Below are 19,793 nucleotides of genomic sequence, written 5' to 3' on the forward strand. Positions count from 1 at the left end.
GTGCTGGGATTAAAGGCGTGCGCCACCACCACCCGGCTAATGGCACTCTCATTATTTGGTTATGCTTCCACAATATATACACCATTGTTTATATCTTCTTGAATATGTTTATATAATAATATTTAAAGCAAGGATTGATTCAATACTATAGAATGAATAGTGTATATGTGTGTGCATACATGAGAAATGCATGTAAGTTGTGTAGAGTTCATAAAGTCATTTTCTTTGCAAATACCTAGAAGTTGTTGCTCAGTGAGATAGTGTTGGTAATTGTTAGGGGATGAGGCTAGCTTGATTGCTCGTGCTGTGCACATAAAGAAATATTAAACTACTGGCTATGATATGGTTACATAATAATATCATTATAAGATGACAAAGTATAAGGTTGTTCTGTCTACCAAAGCTACATAAATAAGGACATGTTGAAGATAATCATTTGAGTAGGTGGTGACTTTCTCACAAATTAAAGTATGTTTTAATATTTTGATTCTAGTTTATAATGCTAAAATTAACTTTTGAGTTCCTTAAGTCCTAAAATTAAAAAAGAAAAGCAATAAAAAGGAGAATTTTCTACAGATTTTTCTCTGAATGTCAATATTCCTTAGATTAAAAGCATTATCTAATTAAATCATCTGGCATTCTTTTTTTAATCAAACATTTTTATTAGCCTTATAATTTTTAAATTTACCACAATAAGAGCATTTTGAGTCTACAAATACTAACAGGAGAACTAGTGATATTGCTCAGAAGGTAAAGAATCTTGCCACTAAGTCTGATAGCCTGACTTCTATCCCTGAAACCCAAATAGTAGAAAGAGAGGAAAACTTCTTCCAAAACATCCTTTGACTTCAAATATACACCAATGCATGCATCTATATGCATACACATGTTCATATGTACATATGTCAAGTAAATAAATATAAAACAAAATACACTGTCTACAGATTGTAAAGATTGTCCCTAATCACTTATTTTGTAATGTACCAAGTATAAGAAGGTAAATTATTTATTTTATTCTCCTCACGTAGGATAAAAGTTTTGAAGTGACTTACTACTGTAGCTTTGACAAATTATAGTATTTAGTATCTGAAAGTTATTTCACAGAAAATCCTTTTTATTTTTAATTTCAATTTCTCTCTTGAACTGACCTGATTTATTTTTCACAATAGATTTACAGAAATGACATAATAATTCAGTCTCAGAAACCCAGAATGGATAAAAGCTCTCATGCCTTGAAGAAGTATTCACATGGAAAACCTTGGCATTTCTGTCTGCCAATAGTACTTCTGCTATATTTTATCACTTAAATAGACAAAAAATTAAAAACCTGGGACCAAGTTAACCTGCCTTGGTTCACTGTATAATTAGATATATATTTTAAATAAATGAGCAAAGAGGCTAAAAATCATCTTCCATTCTAAATGTCTTATAGTAACTATAAACAGTGAATTATAAGACAAGCATATATTTCAAGCCTTACCTAATGCCAATATACTCACAATTTCTTTACAATTCACTATAAAACCATTTACTAGGAACATAGGATATTTCCTATATGTATTTTAATCTCTTGTTGTGCTATTTTATGTTCAATAACTTAAATAACAAGAATTATTTGTTGCTGGGCAGTGGTGGCGCACGCCTTTAATCCCAGCACTTGGGAGGCAGAGGCAGGAGGATTTCTGAGTTTAAGGCCAGCCTTGTGTACAGAGTGAGTTCCATGGCAGCCAAGGCTACACAGAGAAACCCTGTCTCAAAAAAACCAAAAAACAAAAAAAGACAGAGAGAGAGACAGAGAGACAGAGAGAGAGAGAGAGAGAGAGACAGAGACAGAGACAGAGAGATAGAGAGACAGAGAGAGAGAAAGAGAGAAAGACATAAGGCATCACATATGGCTTTAAAAAAAGAATTATTGGTTGATTTTTATATATTCACTTCTTTAGCTTCAATTAATATGCTTGATCAAATAAATGAATAATTCACAATTTCAATGACAGTAACTAAACAACAAAATGAGACGTATGGATCTAATTTCATAATCAGAAAGTCATTATGAGCCTACATCTGAAGAAAAGGAATAACAAGAGAACAAAGAGCTGGTATCTGCTGATTATTAAAGTTGTAGTGTCTGAAAGCAGGAGCTATGAGCAAAAGATCAAAATGAATTACTGTTTCTGTGGTCTATATCCAATGAACTATAGTCAATTAGTGTTTTTTCAATTCTTCATATTCCAACTCATAATCAGAATGAAATACAATTCATGTTAAATGTACTTTGGTACTAATTTACAAAAAAGAGAAAAAGGTAAGGACATTCATATTAAGATTCTAAATATTACCTAAAAACAGTATAACCTGTTACTGTTAAAGGTGAATAAATAAAATAACCTCTGGGTGATGTTGGCACATGCTTTTATTACCAGGACTCAGGAAGCAGAGGCAGGCAGATCACTATGATCAAAGGCAGCCTTATCTACACAGCAACTCCAGGACAGCCAAGGGTACACAGAGGAACCTTGTTTGGAAAAAACAAAGCAAAACAAAACAAAACAAAATACAATAACAAAATAAAATGAAACAAAAATCCAAAACCAAAAACAACAACAAAAACGAAAACAGTTGCAACAACATTCTTTAAATGGAAAATTTAGCTAGTAATACCTGGTCAGTAGCATTATAATTGTCTTTTCAAAAGTATCTGGTTTTTAAATGTATATAATTTTATTTCATATGCTATTAAGAATAAAAATGGAGGGCTGGAGAGATGGCTCAGCGGTTAAGAGTGCCGACTGCTCTTCCAAAGGTCATGAGTTCAAATCCTTACAACCACGTGGTGGCTCACAACCACCTGTAATGAGATCTGACACCCTCTTCTGGAGTGTCTGAAGACAGCTATAGTGTACTTACATATAATAAATAAATAAATAAATCTTTAAAAAAAATAAAAATGGAAGTGTATGCAAAAATTTATGAAGCATCCATGAAAAAAGCATAATGACACATTATTCTATAATAAACATATTTTATATTTAAAGATCATCATTTTCATTATACTGTGTGTTTTATTCAACCTTTAATTTTATTAAGCTAATAATATTATTAAGTAAGAGAAACTCAAACTTTAACAGTAAATGTATGGCAAGCTTTAAATACAATGAGCAGATAGTAACTTATAATAAGATAATCCACATACAAGTAATTACATGTAAATTTTTAATTTTACTCCTAGACATAAACACACGTCAGTCTCTATTTTCAAAATTATTTAATTGTTTACTAATTACAGTTATCAAGTTTTCAACTGGTCAATGAGGACTTACACGTTTCAGTCGCTGTGACACTCAAGTTGTACCAAGCACTGACCTCTCTGTCAAGCATGTTAGTGGTAATTATTGTTCCATTGCCATTGATATCAAACATTTTGCTTCCAGTTAGAGAATATCTGTACCAAGTAGAAAAGAGGTTATAACCAAATTGTAATATTTTACAACAATGTTATAAGGCATATCCATATTCAATGCTGAAAGAGAAAAATTTAACCTAATTCTTCACATAGAGAATGTAATGCTGAATAATTCAAATAAACTATATTTACATATTTAACACCATGCTCAATAAAAATGTTTAAAAACAGGCATGAAATAGCAAGTAATGAAAAAAGAGACCCTGAATTTAAAAGAAAACAGGAAGGTCACATGGGAGGAGGATTGGAAAGATGCAAGAAAACTGACAAATATTGTAGTTATATTATAATCTCTAAAATTAATGTAAATAGTTTTTGAAAACACAAAATTAAAAAGATTTTTGAAAGAGGAATTATAAATACAAATAGATGGTTCTCCTACCTATATCATGAGAGAATTTTAATAGTGAATGACTTGGTCAAAAGAATTGCTAGAGGAATGTTTCATATGAACCAAAGTACAGCAAGGTCAGGAATGAACTGTGTGCCTGTCAACCTGTTACTGTTTCTTTTAAATGTAAGCACTTTACTCAGTCATCTTCTCCTATTCTATTCTATACCATCACCATTGTTTCGATGAATAGGTTCTATCTAACACATATAAAATATACTTATCTATACATGTTTAATAAAGTAAACTACATTACATACTGTTGGATCATAATCAAAACAATGCATGATAAACACAGCCTTGGTGACCTTGAGAGATCTCCAAGAAAAATGGTTGAGGGCTTTTTACCTCAGATGCATTTTGTTCCCTGGATTATTCTTGAACATGACTCTGTGCCTTCAGTGTCAAACATTTAAATTTAATTTATAAGACATATATATATTCTTGTTGGATGTCAAATCATAGATATAGAACCCAATTTAGTGAAAATACATGCTGAGTGATTTCTTCAGTGTACCATGAATCTGGATATGACTTTCAGCCTGGCTTTTGCGCTTTCCCTCTTATAATCTACAGTGTGTGCCAGGCAATTGTACTTAAATTGATCTGTCCTGAGAATATTATGGGAAAAGGATGCTCTGCTACCATTCAGTATATGTAAACTGACTTTTATCTACGTGTTTTCTTGGTTTCCTTATGTATTTTCATATATTTGTGTATAAAAGTACATTAAAACTGAAGTAATATCATCTATCTATAGCATTGGAAGGAATCTGACCCATTCTTCCAGTTGCTCGGATCTCTAGCCTTGCAGACACAGGTCTGCCAAGGTCAGCAAAAATTGATGCGTACTCACACAATTCTTTTGTGATATAAACTTCAGATATTAGAAATCATGTAGATCTACTATCTGTTCATTTGGGTTAACATACTGATGATGAATTTCGTTTAGTTTTCTTGAAAAGTAGCACCCAGTATGTTTTGTCTGCTTGAGAATGATTAATTATAACAATTAAAGAAGAATAATACCTCAGGTCTAGCTACTTCCTTTGTACGAACACATTCTTGAGAACTTTCCACAAATGTATTTTAGATTTACAATAATTATGTGGCAGGGATGAGAATATTTTATACTTGAGTTGACAACTTTATAAAAATATTATCCTAATTTGAGGTTTGATGTTCTAAAGAAATTTAAATTATGAATTAGAGCGGATCATACTTTAGAGTTCAATTTTAGATTAATTCAATGTTAGGTATTTGAAACATTTTATTAAATATCTACAAGTGGTTGCATTTTTGATTAAATAGATTTTGCTTTAGAATTAAATGGTACTTTATAATGGTTTCTATTTTGTATTTCACATCTAATCCTGTTCCTCTAAAACACCATTCCAAATAAATCCTATTAGAAGTTTGAGATGAAGGTTTTTTTTTTTTCTTCACAGCTCAATAAGCATTTCCTAAAATTTAGGAAGAATAATCAAGACCAAATAAATTGATCCAGATTGCACATTAGAAAAAAAAACAACACAGAATTAGGGATTCTATTAGTTTAGTAAGTTGGTAGTTGTAGGTTCTTCGCCAAGGTTCTTTGTGACTTCACACACACTGAGTAACTGCCTAGCTTTCTAGGGTAAGACTTCATTTTCCTCTTGCTGAGTAGATTTTAGGTACAATCAAAGAGCTTTTGGTTACTACTAAAATATAGGCACTACTACAGAACCCCTATAGGTATCCTGACAAGCTCATTGTTGGGGTGACCACATATATGTATAGTTTTGACCCCTCATCAAGTAAACTTCTCTTTGGCACACACATTGACTTTTACAGAAAATCACAACCAATTGAACCCCAGAGTTGTGGAAGCAAGTCCCAATGCCTACTACATTGGGAAAACTGTCCTGTACACCAATTGCTAATAACATATTTCTCAAAATAGGGCTGAAAGATTGTAGAAGAGGATGAGGCAGACTTTTGTGATAATTTGTTTTCTAGTAACGTCAGAAGCTACAACCATGAAATATCAACATGACTGCTTAAACATAAGATGAAAGAGTAAAACACCTACAGGCATGCCAAAGTAGATGAGAGAAAGGTGAGTTTCAACCATACAGAAAGTATCTCAGGTTTCTTAAAAAATACTGAGATTTGGAAAATAATCTTCCTCAGGTAGAATCACACCAATTGGTTATGAAATGACAGTCAACCATGAAAATAATACAATCTTGGCAAGAATACCATGAAAGTGTTGTTTATTTTTTTTACAGTATCACATTAATCATGCATACTGACCCTGTCTTGCTAACAGTGACTGTATGCATACTTGATCACACGATTAGTGCAGTGTCCAGCAGTTTCTCCACCAGACGAGTCTTTCCATGCTTTTCTCTTGATAACATTTTGAAACAATCTAATTTTTCTTCAAACATTCACCTGCCAGTTTTCCAAACCACAAGTCATTAAAACCAGGACTTGCCAGTTTATTGGACTTAATGTTTACTTCTATCCTTTATTTTTTTCATTATCAAAATTACCATATTTCTATAAATAATGACATGCCTCTTTATACATATTGGTTCCAATTCATAAATAAGTTTTCCAAGTGATCATATGTATGTATATGTATATGATGTATGATATGAAATATATATATATATATTATCCTGGAGAGGAATTCATTCGAATGATGAGGGAAGATCATGCTAAGAAGGCATTGAAAATTAATTAGACTCAAAGTGCCTACACAACACAACTCTATATCCTTCCTCTGAGACTCCTATATCTGCTCTGTGCTCTTTTCTTTAATTTTTACATCTATTTATTGATACAAATATTTATTTTATTATTATTTGAGTATGTGTGTGTGTGTATGTGTGTGTGTATGTGTGTGTCTGTGTGTGTGTGTGTGTATATGTGTGTGTCTGAGTGTCTGTGTGTATGTGTGTGAGTGTGTGTGTGTGTGTGTGTGTGTGTGTGTGTGTGTGTGTGTAACATGCCTGCAAACCTGAGAATGACACAGTATGTTTCTGGAGTTATAGCACTAATTTTCATGGGCAAGAACTTTCTACCAGGAAATGAAGTTAATGAATTCATCGTCAGCTTGGCAAAAAAGTTGATTTTCTACTTTGGCCCACTCACCCATTTCTAAATACTTAATCCTTTAACCCTAGTATATAGGTAGAGTATACATTATATACCATAAACTTTGCAAGAATTGACCAAAAACAATGTTAGGGAAACAACCATGGAACAATTGAGTCTGTAGAATACATTACGCAGATTTACATTTTTTTTTCTATGACAAAGTCTTATATACTCAAGGCTATACCTGGCATCATTACAATGGTGAATTCTTTCTTTGGAGATAATAAGTGAAAAGTGATATAAAGAGCCAAGAGGCACAGACCTCAGAAGTGACTGAGGAGATGGGACAGGATTCTTTCTACCTCCATCTATACTTAGGAGGAACAGCAGATCCACAGCCCTCTCTGCACTTTCCTGCAAGCTGAGAGCATTTCTCTAGGGTGTACTCTGACTGCAGGACTCAAGATGAATGGCTGATCCACAGCCCTCTGCTCACAGGTCTTACCAGAGGAGAGCTGATCTCCCAGAAGTGACAGGTGGTTTACAGACCCACAGGAGGAACAATCTCCAGCCAGAGACAGTAAGAACATCTAACACCAGAGATCAACAGATGACAAAAGGCAAATGCAAGAATCTTACCAACAGAAACCAAGACTATTTGGCATCATCAGAACATAGTACTCCCACCACAGCAAGTCCTGGATATCTCAACACACCTGAAAAGCAAGATTTGGATCTAAAATCATATCTCCTTATGATGATGAGGAATTTAAGAAGGACATGAATAATCCCCTTAAAGAAATACAGGAGAACACAGGTAAACAGGTACAAGCCCTTAAAGAGGAAACACAAAAAATACTTAAAAGAATTACAGGTGAACATGAGTAGACAAGTAGAAGCCCTTAAATTGGAAATCCCTTAAACAATTACAGGAAAGTACAACCAAACAGGTGAAGAATTTGAACAAAATCATCCAGGACATAAAAATGGAAGTAGAAACAGTTAAGAGAGACAACACAAAGAGAGACAACTCTGGAGATAGAAATCCTAGGAAAGAAGTCAGAAACTATAGATGCAAGCATCACCAACAGAATACAAAGAGATAGAAGAGAGAATCTCAGGTGCAGAAAATATCATAGAAAACATTGACACAGAGTCAAAGAAAATGCAAAATGCAAAAAGTTCTTAACATAAAACATCCAGAAAATCCAGGACACAATGAGAAGACCAAACCTAAGGATAATAGGTATAGAAGAGAGTGAAGATTCCAAATTTAAAGGGACAGTAAATATCTTCAACAAAATTATAGAAGAAAACTTCCCTAACCTAAAGAATGAGGTGCCCTTGAACATACAAGAAGCCTATAGAACCCCAAATAGACTGGACCAAAAAAGAAATTCCTCCTGATACATAATAGTCAAAACACCAAAATGCACAATACAAAGAAAGAATATTAAAAGCAGTGAGGGAAAATGGTCAAGTAAAATATAAAGGCCGACCTATAAGAATTACACCAGACTTCTCGCCAGAGACTATGAAAGCCAGAAGATCCTGGGCTGATGTCACACACCATAGTAGGACACATATGCCAGCCCAAGCCACTATACCCAGTAAAACTCTCAATCACCACAGATGGAGAAAGCAAAGAACTCCATGAAAAATAACAAATTTACACAGTATCTTTTCACAAATCCAGCCCTTCAAAGGATAAGTGGAAAACTCCAACACAAGGAAAGAACCTACATCCTAGAAAAAGCAGGAAAGTAATCTTCCAATAAAACTAAAGGAAGAGAGCCACATGAACAGAATTCCAACTCTAACAACAAAAATAATGGGAAGCAACAATTTCTTTTCCCTAATATCTATTAATATCAATGGATTCAATTCTCCAATAAAAAGACATAGACTATCAGACTGGATACATAAACAGGACTCAGCATTTTGTTGCATACAGAAAACCCACCTCAGTGACAAAGACAGACACTACCTCAGAATAAAAGGCAGAGAAATAATTTTCCAAGCTAATGGTCCCAAGATACAAGCTGGAGCAGCCATCTTAATATTGAATGAAACGGACTTTCAACCTAAAGTGACCAAAAAAAAGGGACACTTCATACTCATCAAAAGTATGATCTACCAAGATGAACTCTCAATTCTGAACCTCCATGCTCCAAATGCAAGGGAATCTACATTCATAAAGGAAACTTTACTAAAGCTCAAAGCACACATTGCACCACACACAATAATAGTGGGAGATTTCAACACCCCTCTCTGCAATGGACAGATCATAGAAACAGAAACTAAGCAAAGACACAGTGAGACTAACAAGTTATTAAACAGGTGGACTATCAGATATCTATAGAACTTTTATCCTAAAACAAAAGGATATATATTCTTCTCAGTACCTCATGGTACCTTCTCCAAAATTGGTCGTATAATTGGTCACAAATCAGGCCTCAACAGATATAAGAAGACTGAAATCATGCCTAGCATCCTATCAGATCACCATGTACTAAAGTTGTTCCTCAATTACAAAATAAACAATAGAAAACCCTTATACAAGTGGAAGTTCAACAATACTCTATTCAATAACTTGGACAAGGAAGAAATAAAGAAAGAAATTAAAGACTTTCTAGAGTTTAATGAAAATGAAGCCAAAACATATCCAACCTTATGGGATACAATGAAAGCAGTCTTAAGAGGAAAACTCATAGCTTTAAGTGCCTCCAGAAAGAAACTGGAAAGAGCATAAACCAGCAATTTGACAGCACATTTGAAAGCTCTAGAACAAAAAGAAGCAAATTCACCCAAGAGGAGTCAAAGGCAGGAAATAATCAAACTCAGGGCTGAAATAAACCAAATAGAAACAAAAAGAGCTATAGAAAGAATCAACCAAACCAGGAGCTGGTTCTTTGAAAAAAATCAACAAAATAGATAAACCTTTAGCCAGACTAACTAGAGGGCAAAGAGATGGTATCCTAATTAGGAAGATCAGAAATGAAAAGGGAGACATAACAACAGACACTGAGGAAATCCAAAAATTCACGAGATCCTACTACAAAAGCCTATACTCAACAAAACTGGAAAACCTAGATGAAATGGACAATTTTCCAGACAGCGACCATGTACCAATGTTAAATCAAGATCAGATAAGTGATCTAAACAGTCCCATATCTGCTAATGAAACAGAAATAGTCATTAATAGTCTCCCAACCAAAAAAAAAAAAAAAAAGCCCAGGACAAGATGGATTTAGTGCACAGTTTTAACAGACCTTCAAAGAAGACCTAAAATCAATACTCCTCAAACTATTCCATAAAATAGAAAAAGAAGGTACTCTACCCAATTTGTTCTATGAAGCCACAATTACTCTTATACCTAAACCACACAAAGACCTAACAAAGAAAGACATCTTCAGACCAATTTCCCTTATGAATATCAATGCAAAAATACTCAATAAAATTCTTGCAAACTGAATCTAAGACCACATCAAAATGATCACCCATCATGATCAAGTAGGCTTCATCCCAGGGTTGCAGGGATGGTTCAATATATGGAAATCCATCAAGGTAATTCACTATATAAACAAACTCAAAGACAGCAAACATATGATCATCTCATTAGATGAAAACATTTGACAAAATCCAACATCCATTCTTGATAAAAGTCTTGGAAAGATCAGGAATTCAATGCCTATACTTAAACATAGTGAAAGCAATATACAGCACACCAGTAGGCAACATCAAACTAAATGGAAAGAAACTTGAAGCAATCCCACTAAATTCAGGGACTAGACAAGGCTGCCCACTCTATCCCTACCTATTCAATATTGTACTTCAAGTCCTAGCCAGAGCAATTAGTCAACAAAAGGAAATCAAAGGGATACGAATTAGAAAGGGAGAAGTCAAATTATCACTATTTGCTGATGATATGATTGTATACTGAAGGAAGACTGTTATACCTGGGAGTCCTTCCCATATTACAGTATACCACTAATACAGAAATAGAGGTTCACAGCCACCCATTGGACTGAGTACAGGATCTCCAATGGAGGAGCTAGAGAAAGGCCCCAAGGAGCTGAAGGGTTTGCAGGCCCTTAGGACAAACGACAATATGAACTAACTAGTACCCTCAGAGCTCCCAGGGACTAAACCACCAACCAAAGAGCACACATGGTGTGACTTATGGCTCCAGCAACATATGTATAGCAGAGGATGGCCAAGTCGGTCATCAAGGGCAGGAGAGGCCCTTGGTGCTGTGAAGGTTCTATGCCCCAGTGTAGGGGAATGGCAGGGCCCGGAAGCCAGAGTAGGTGGGTCGGTGAGCAGGGGGAGGCAAGAGGGAACAGGGTTGTTTTTTGTTTTTTGTTTGTTTGTTTGTTTTATTTTATTTTATTTTATTTTGGAGGGTAAACTGGCAAAGGAAATACCACATGACATGTAAATAAAGAAAATATCTAATAAAAAAAGTAAAAAAAGTGTTATAAAATTATAAAATTCTTCAAGGAAGTTTTCATGTAAATCATATATATATATGATACAGAATATATTAAATCAATTTATTGAAATATAATCTCATCTAAAATATACTCTCATGCAGTGCAGCTATGTCTTTCAAGTCTGTCACGCAGAGCAAGCCCTTGTCTTCTTTGACTTCTGGAGTCCTGAGAATCATAACTATCCCATGGTTTTCACAAGCAACCCTTCAGTACCTGAGTACATGGTACATGACAGTCTTTTCCCTGTGTACCTCAGAGTTCTTAAATGTCTGCAGTTATTTTGTAATTAGGTCTACCCTTGGTTTTATCTCTACTGTAACTGTCCCAACAATATCCTATTCTTTAAAAAATGGGTGTTATCACTCAACATGTCTTTGGAGATAATTCTTAGCACAGATAAAGCAGTCAAATGTCTTATCAAGGAGATTTTATATAGTTGTTTAAGTGCAATGATCTTTTGTTAATCCCTTCTGATAAGCTCCTTATAATCACAAGTTTTTGTGCAAATCATGACATAAAGTATTTAGAATACAGAAAGCCTAGACAGAATTTCTAGTGCTAGGTTTTATTGGACTTGTGAAAAATAACAAATCATAACCTTGGTCCCAGTTAACAGATAATTAGAATTTTATCAATAAACATGCATTTTAAGGCAACATCCTAAGGAAAGATTTTTTTTCTTTTTTTAAGGAAATAATGTATAAGTTTATCTGAAGACCACACAAGTACTCTGGTTCTAAGCTGTGCATCCAAAGAGTAAAAGAGTTCTCAGCATTTGTAATCAATATGTACAAGATTACAAAGTTCTCTGGATAGTGGGCTGTGGAAAGTTAGTGGGAAAGGAAAATCAGTGAAAGCAAATATGTAAAATATTGGATTTTATATTCATTTAGATTTCACTTCCTATTTTGGCAAAATAACCACAACTTCACAACTAAAACTCAGCGTTTTTTAATAATTAGGAAATATTTGTTTCTCAATTACACAGAAATTTATTGCACCCATTTCCTTAAGTCCCTTTATTTCTTTATTCCTAGAATTGTTTGAATTTTTAAAAAATCATTTTAATTATTATTCATATAAGTGAAATATGGATTGCCATAATTTGTGGTATGAAGTGGTATATTTAAGATTTTCTATTCCCTCATATCTATTCCCTGTTAGAGGGGTTAGCAAGATAGCTCGGTTGATTAAGGCTTTTGTCACCAAAGTGAAAATCTAATTTTAATATCTTGGGTTCACATTGGAAAAGAATAGAGCCATTCCCCAGAAGTTTTTATCTGTCCTCCAAACACATCTACCAGGAGCAAGCTCACATGTACATACACACATTTGCACGCACACACTCACACACATGGGTATTGTGTTGTATTTTAGGTCAGGATTGCTTATTATATATTTCCACATTGACTTTTTCAAAGCATTTTGAAAAACATTTAAGCTATTTATACTTATTTATTCCATTGACACAAATCTGTTAAGTACTATATTGAGAAATACAGTTTACAAAAGCCTTATTTTACATTTTCAATAAATATTATTTCATTCAAACTTATCATTCATTCATTAACAAAATTTTAATGTTCATACCTAAATACTTGCCTCAGAGGAGATTGTCTACGATCTGGGTCTATGGCAGAAACTGTCCCTACAATTGTTCCATATGGCTTTCCTTCAGGAATTTCAAATACATAATATGGTAAGGGGAAAACAGGAGGTTCATCTTCATCTTCTACTTGAACTTTAATGTAGGTTGTGGAGGCATTAACATGGGCAGGTGCAAGCTCTTCATCAACATGGCAGTTTTTAACTTTAGCTCTAATGCCATAGTGGCTTTGATGCTCAAAATCAACTTTCTACAAAAAAATGCAGTATGTTGAGAAGAAATGATATCAGTGAAACAAGGTTTAACGTATAAAAAGAAAACATTAACTTATTCATGTTTTAATTATTTTAATCTAGGTTTGATTTTAATATATGCAAGTTCATCTCCTATAATCATTACTCAGGAATAAAAACTAGAGCTTATTTATAACTCTACTATATTTGAAATAACTATAATTTACTTCTGTAATAAAATTATAAATTTATGAGCTTAAATGTTTTAGAAAATTGAGAATTAATGTTTTGTTAATTAAGGTATTTTTTCCAAATTACTCTTCACTTGAAATATTTTAAATTTGAACATGCAAATTAAAAAGTACTTTATAGCAGGGCAGTGGTGGCACACGCCTTTAATCCCAGCACTTGGGAGGTAGAGGCAGGTAGATTTCTGAGTTCGAGGCCAGCCTGGTCTACAGAGTGAGTTCAAGGATAGTCAGGGCTACAAAGAGAAACCTTGTCTCGAAAAAACAAACAAACAAACAAACAAACAAAAAGTACTTTATAAAACTATATCACTCATATCTAAATTAATTACATTTCCAATCTACATATCATGATCTCTTCAGTTAAACTATTAGTGAAGCAAAATATAACCAACAACCATAAATAATCATATACATTTATTTAGATTTTTCACTACTCATTAAAATAAATAATTTAAATGGATGTACCTTTTTAAGTATAACTATCCCTTCTTGGGTCTCATTGTCTATGATTATGTCAAATGTTTTTGAATCATCTTCAATGCTGTACTCCATCTCTGCATTTTCTCCTATGTCATCATCGTATGCCATAATTTTCCCTATAGATGTTCCACTGGGTGCGGATTCAGATATAGTGAAGCGGTAGAAACCTTTAACAAGCAAAATTCCAGATATTTTGGATAAATTTTTAGCACATGAAACTTGTAATTTTAGCATATTGTATTTGTAGTCTCTAGGAAAACCATGCCTTTTTTGCTAGCTAATATTTTTATATCTTAATATTTCTATCTCTTAGATTTGTACATATAAAACTAATAAATATGTTTAACATTATTCATAGCATGTGCTGAAATACAGAAATATTCTTTCATGTCAATATTCTAAAATGATAATTTGTAAGGTCCAAAGCGTCCTTCACACTGAAATTATTTAAAGAGATATTAATTCTTTTATGACATTCCTCAAATCATTTTACAGATTTCCTTTGGAAATTTTGCATTGTTTTAAACATAAAAGAAATACTAGTTAAATATTACTGATATTCTACCACTTTATTTTTATAGCAAAAGTAACAATTTGTGTCCTAGAATGTCTTTCAGTTGAAAAAACATGTATGATTGCAGAAAGTAAAAATAGTGACTTGCTATTATACATGTAAAAGTAGTTTATGGGAAAAAAAATTTAAAAAATTAAAAAAAAAAAAAAGAAAAAAAGTAGCTTATGGGAATTGAGCAACAGATCAATGGTTAATTGCACGGACCACTCTTCAGAGGACCCAAGCTCTATTCTCAGAACCTATCTTTTCTCAGGTGCCACACAAATAACTACAACCCATGTGCTAGGGATCGGAATGCTGTCTTTTACCATACACCTATACGGTATAGTCAGACACATACCACTAAATAAAAATAAGTCATGAAAATGATACAAACATTAATCTTTGGACTTACATATTACTGAGTTTATATTAAGCTACTCTTTTCAAAACTAGAAATTACCAAAGTATTTCCTTCTTCAACATTTTTTTTCTATTCAGCTCACCTTTTATTTTTTAAATGTTGTTTCAACATAGACTTCTTTCAAAGTCATGTTCTAAGCTTTTCTGATGATATGAGATGTAATGTGCATATAGATTCTCTCTTTAGTTTATGGTCTTCAAAGGGAAGCAGGCAATCACCATGATATCGGTAAGTGGGAAGGTGATACTGTAGTAGGATTGTTTTACATTTTTGCTAGTGTAAGATGTACTCATAGTTGAAAAGACTTTGGGATATGGACTGAAATTAGTGATATTTTAGGAAATAAAATACTAGAATATCAAAAAAATCAAAGTGTTCTAAGGACAGAGCAGAGGACAAATGGGAGAGTTTGATTCATGTCCTCATGGACAGGACGATAAAGACAGATCCTCCTTAAGCATTACTTGAAATTAGTTTGTACCATTGATTTGACTATTTCCCATAAGATGAAACACTATGGTGGGGATATCTGCTGTGCATCTATCAATTTCACTAAAGCTATCTGGAATAGAGAAAAGTAGATCCATGATACAAGCACAAAAATTAGATGTGAACTCATTATGATAAGAGGAGAGATGAAGGTAGTGATGTGAAACAAGAGCAGAGAACTGAACTAGTGGGACACTCTTAAGCATTTTAAAGGAAAAATCAAGAGAATTCTCAGACTATTCAAGTTTTGGTGTAAGAAATAAAACATGAAAACAAATGGCTAAAACCTTTCAACAAAACTATTTTCCATTATCAAATGATAATGAGTTGTATACCTAAATGTCTGGATTTTAAGTATTCATCTGTATGCATGTATGAAGCCTTTGTGTCTCCATATTTATGTGTGTATGAGTATTTGTGTGGGTGGGTGGATGGTTTAAATGTGTGAGTGTGTATATGGTGTGCATGTGATGTGTGTGTTTCTTTGTGTTATGTCTGTGTATATAGTTTGCACTATATAGTTATGTATATAGTTATGTCTCTGTATATAGTTTGCTAACAGACTGTTAAAAACAAGAACTATCATGAAATTTGTTGTATCAATCATCAATTCAGACAAAGTAAGAAATTTCACTTGAAATCTATTTGGCACAGTATGCTATGAACTAAATCACTAATTTTGCATGCAGTGTAGTGCTTGACTTGATTAATTCATTAAGACTGATGTCAATCATTTCAGACAGTAAGATTTCTGCATGAGAACTATGATACTTGAAGTTGTTATTAATTGGAATGAGAAATACCTAACCACAAGAAATTCAAGGGATAGGTGAGACTATAGCAGGAACTTTTCAAAATATACCACATCTTAAAACTGTGCGGCATATATAAAGGAAGAAATTCCACTTTAGTACCACCCGTGTTATATATGCTATATCTGTCTTTTTAAATTACTGACGGATGTCATTATGAAGTATATAACACTCTTCTGTTAGGCTAAATGATTTAATACTTCTGTGATTGGCAAGTATTGGCTGAGTAGGATTATTTCTGTAATCATTAGAGAAGGAAAGTTTTGTACATGCTTACACATTAAACTCTACTATAACTATAAATCCACTAAAACCCATGAGTACTGGCAAGGATGAAAGTTCAACTTTTCCACATATACTGATTGGATAGGATGCATAAACAACTAGGTAAAGTGCCACCCTGTCAATGAAGGTGCTACTAGATAGGGAGAATTGCAATTGCAAGAGGAAACATTTCCCAGAAATGTGAAACATGGGCAGCAGAAGTACAGACAATTAAAAGGTAGATTTACCAGATACTATATCTCATGATTCTTCTCTGTACTTGGAAAACTGAGGCAAAACAATTGACATGAGTTGGGAATCATTGGGCCCTACAGACTGAGACCAGACCTTAAAAATGCATAAACACAACAAAATAATAACAACAAAAAATAAACAAAAGTGACAAAATAAAAACAGCTTATCAAAATATTTAACTATTTTTTTTCTTAGGAGTAGACATACATAAAATAAATAGAAATAAAAGTATAGAGACTTGCAGTAATTTAGAAAGCCTCTTTTATAAAAAATGTTGAAGATTAAATGTAGAGTACTATTTGAGGAACATTATCTGAGCCCATTTACATAAATAAGGCAGAAAGGAATGATGCGTGCAGTTGACTGGGATGGTGATATTGGAATTTTAGAAGGCATTTCAGTTTAATTAACCATTCTCCTACTTTAATATTGTATGCTGCACATGTTTGTGAGAAAATAAAACCACAAGTCAAATGAGTAGTAGAATTGCCTTTTTTGTAGCTTCAAATAAATTTTTCTTTTTTTTTTTTTTAATTTTATTTTAAATTTTTATTTTTTTTTATTTTAGATATTTCCACCAACCAAGGACTGCACATAGAGGGGTCTGATTGTTCAGGCAGCATGTGTATGGTAGAGGATTGCAAATTCGATCATCAATAGGAGGAGAGGAGCTCGGCCCTGTGAAGGTTCTGTGCCCCAGTGTAGGGGAATGCCAGGGCCAGAAAGTGGGAGAGGGCAAGGTGGCAGGCATGGGGAGGGGGAGGCAACAGGGGTTTGTTTTTGTTGTTTTTGTTTGTTTCTTTGTTTTTTGGAGGGGAAACTGGGAATGGAGAAATTCACATGTAATATTTAACTCTATTAAAACTGGAAGCCAAACAGAATGACAGTGTCATTTCAGCATATCTATAATGAAAATCCAAAAATTGTGCTATGGTTGATGAACATATCTACTATTCTCCTCATCCTGTGGTTTTTATAATAATTGATAATTGTTCATGTTTTAAAAAATACTTTTAAAATCTATTTTTGTTCCTACGTTATGACTACCTGAAAATTTCTCATGATTTGATGTACACAATAAATGATTAGAGCAAATGTAACATTTTCTTCCTGCAAGAACAAAAACTAAAATTACTTGTTAAATTATTATTACAGATGCAAAAAAGAATACTTCCACAAAGGTATTCATCCCAATTCCCTGTGAGTTTGTGAATGCGTTTCTTGAAATAACAAAAGGAGTCAAACTTGCAGATAGAATTAAACTGCTAATAAGGTGGCCTTGACACAGAGAATTTACCTTGAATCATTTAGTTCTCTACTCTAATCATGAGAAACCATCAAAGTGGAAATAGAGGCAAAAATATTTTGCATAGATGTTTAAATGTGAGAAATATTTAGTTTACTAGATGCTGATGAGATGTTTGGTCAGTCAAGAATTATCAGGCAACCTTTGGATTTATGATTGATGCCCAGTTAACAGCCATTAAAGGAAACTCTGTCTAATACTAGCTACACAAACACTAGAACAATGTTAACAGTCTACTAAAGAATGAAGAAGCTTGTGCCCAAGGGATATAGGAAATGTCCGGGGAATTTTGATTGTAGCCTAGTGAGCCCACACTAAAGATTTTTAAAACAATAGATAAGTCATCAACTTGTGGGAATTTGTCACTGCAGCAGTAGAGCACAGATATATTACTTTTCTCTGATGTTTTCACGTTAGAACAACTCGACTGTTTAAAATAGCACATTTATTTTATGTAATTTTAAGCTGCATATTCACATGATATAAACTAAAATGGAAATTCAAGTTACTCCCTACTTACTTTCTTTGAATATTGGCTTGTTATCGTTGATATCTGACAGCTTAATTGATACGGTTGCTGTTCCTGACAGGGCTCCAGGCTGACCAAGCATGTCCCTGGCTTGAATAATTACACAGTATGTGTCTTGCAACTCTCGATCCATTTTAGAAGATATTCTTATGACTCCTTTTAAAAATAAATAATAAAATTCCAGTTATTATTTCTTATGACCTTTTTCTAGCTGACATCTTAAGCATCCCATAATGTAACACTCTTTCTGATATGTGCTAGCTACAAACATAGAGATCTGCAGCAATTGTAAAATTCAACACTTATTTGATAGGACTGTTACCATATTACTAAAGAAGACTGTAAACTTAATACAATAGTATAGCAATTTCAATCTAAGTATCTCAGGAGCCTCCTTTTTTCCCAATTAAAGAGTGAATGTTTGTCTTTTATATTTTCTCCATAACTCAGGAGGCCAGTCTATTCTTTACTTCAATTTGGCCCAGACTTAGATCATCCTCCTGGATTCAGCAAAATGTTCCTTTACAAGAAATCTAAAGTTACCCTTACTTTTTCTTTCTCATTTGAATCTTTATGTTCACTTGGGAATTCTTGACTAATTAAGTATATGTATTCATTGATATCCCCATGTTTATTAGACAGTTCTAAGTTCTATGATAAAACAGCCCATGTTTATAATTTTTTAATTGTTCTTACTATATAAGAGGACATAGGGTCAAGCCTGAAAAATCTTTTATGTGGTGAAATGCCTAGTATAGATGCTTGCTTATCCATGTTCCCTGCTGCTCTAGTCATAATTAACAGAACTTAGAAGTGTCATCCATTGACTGATGGTAATGAAAATGTGGTACATTTATACAATGCAACATTACTTAGCTCTTTGGAGAAAAACAGGTGGACTTGGGAAAAAAGTTCTAGGTTAAGTATCCAGACCTAAAAATACAAATACCATATGCTGTTTATTATATGTGGATGTTAGATTTTAAGCTTTCAATGTGAACATTACAATAAAAATAAGCACAGAGTTTAGGTACCTAGTAAAGTGCTATTGTGGAGAAGAGGATTTCTCAAGGAAGGGGAAAGGATACGCAATATTGTGGAGATATGAATGAAAGACTAGAACAAGTTGAATAAGAAGGTAATGTTAGAGAAGA

General features: G+C 33.4%; 1 protein-coding gene across 1 annotated transcript in view; it reads right to left on the reverse strand.

The window, feature by feature from the left end:
* Cdh19 (cadherin 19) overlaps nt 1-19,793 on the reverse strand; it is an 89,509-nt gene that overhangs the window by 19,960 nt on the left and 49,756 nt on the right. Inside the window, exons 5-8 of the mRNA XM_031379979.1 lie at nt 18,631-18,795; nt 13,993-14,174; nt 13,040-13,293; nt 3,321-3,442 (exon numbers count right to left, since the gene is read on the reverse strand). Coding sequence (XP_031235839.1) covers nt 3,321-3,442; nt 13,040-13,293; nt 13,993-14,174; nt 18,631-18,795 — 723 coding nt within the window. The remainder of the gene's footprint in view (nt 1-3,320; nt 3,443-13,039; nt 13,294-13,992; nt 14,175-18,630; nt 18,796-19,793) is intronic.

This window comes from Mastomys coucha, unplaced genomic scaffold, assembly GCF_008632895.1.
Source record: "Mastomys coucha isolate ucsf_1 unplaced genomic scaffold, UCSF_Mcou_1 pScaffold1, whole genome shotgun sequence".
NCBI lineage: Eukaryota > Metazoa > Chordata > Mammalia > Rodentia > Muridae > Mastomys > Mastomys coucha.